This window comes from Temnothorax curvispinosus, unplaced genomic scaffold, assembly GCF_003070985.1.
Source record: "Temnothorax curvispinosus isolate PA1 unplaced genomic scaffold, ASM307098v1 QBEX01004578.1, whole genome shotgun sequence".
NCBI lineage: Eukaryota > Metazoa > Arthropoda > Insecta > Hymenoptera > Formicidae > Temnothorax > Temnothorax curvispinosus.
The window spans coordinates 1-1,281 of NW_020214358.1; the positions used below are offsets into that span (position 1 = coordinate 1).

Here is a 1,281-nt window from a genome sequence, read left to right on the forward strand (position 1 = left end):
ACAGCAAATAAATATCTAATAAAAATAAATATCTGATAAAATATAATAAAAGTCTACTACGCGATAAATTGTATCCATTTATATTTGTTTTAGAATGGCTTTAACGGAAGAGGTGATTCTTCTCTTCTAATTGTAAGATACGATGTATGGAAGATTCACGGAGCAATTAGGAACTGTATTCTTATAAGCCGCGCGTGTTATATTTATACGTCTATCTAATTAGGCGTCTAAGCGAGTTGTCGATTAAACATTGGTTATATACTCGCGATTTATGTGTTATACAGGATGCTTTTAATTAATCGCACTTTTTGCTCATTACAAGTGCGCGAGGTTGCGAGAAAGCAATGTGTATGATGCTTTGTCGTGAAAAATCATCTCTCGCATGACGCGACTGCCACATTTGTTGGAACGAGCCCAAGGAGTTGAGGATTGAGCCGCCGATCCAGGCACCATAACGTCGCTCGAGCTGTTCGCGCTGATTATTTTCAGTTTCATGTTCTGCGAAAAAAAATTGCGTCGTCATAAATCGAGAGACCCGAAACTCTGTAATGAGTAGATTAGTGTGAGTACAGAACGTGCTTACCGGAGGGATCTTACTGCCCAAGTCCCGATTCAGTCTCTCGCTAAATCCTTGAAGACAAGAATTGCCGCCAGTCACCACCACGCTGCCATACAGAGTCTGCAACAGAGATTTACTTATTTTACAAATATTATAAATATATAATAATGATATATTAATATGTTAATAGTATAAATAAAATATTAATATAACATATGCATAGGTATGTACAGAGTTTGAAGTCCGATGGTTTGAAGAAATTTATGAAGGCAAAAGATAGACATTTTATTATTTATCATTATTTTTGTACTGTAATTGTTCAATTTAATAAGATATATCTATATTTTATATGCTTTTTATTTTAATTATAAAATAAATTTATTTTTCTTAGAGACAGAATTTATGGCACGAGTATGTGATCAAAGATTTCGTCAAATCGATTCAAAATGCCTCAAGAAGGTTATTTAATCGTCAAAATAAACTTTATGCATAAATTTAATGTAAATTTCATTTCGGAAATACGTACTGGTCTGATGTCCATGTCGCACATTCCGACACTCGTGGTGACAAAAGGGCCGACTCCCAAAATACTCGCGTCCACACCCTTAACGTTGCTAAGATCGAAGAGAGCTTCGGGTATCATGAGCCTCACGGATCCGAAATCATCGTTGTAGCGGTCGGAAATTCGTAATGCTTCCTAGGCAGAGTGTTCGCCACGTCTT

At 36.1% G+C, this 1,281-nt stretch overlaps 1 protein-coding gene across 1 annotated transcript; it reads right to left on the reverse strand.

The window, feature by feature from the left end:
• Positions 1 to 6: 6 nt before the first annotated feature.
• On the reverse strand, positions 7 to 1,275 carry LOC112453677 (actin-like protein 6B). Its single transcript, XM_025014560.1, has 3 exons — positions 1,086 to 1,275; positions 584 to 679; positions 7 to 498 (listed from the first exon to the last, which is right to left on the reverse strand). The coding sequence occupies exons 1-3, from the start codon at positions 1,200 to 1,202 to the stop codon at positions 316 to 318; spliced, it is 396 nt and encodes a 131-aa protein (XP_024870328.1). The 5' UTR covers positions 1,203 to 1,275; the 3' UTR covers positions 7 to 315.
• Between the last annotated feature and the right edge of the window lie 6 nt (positions 1,276 to 1,281).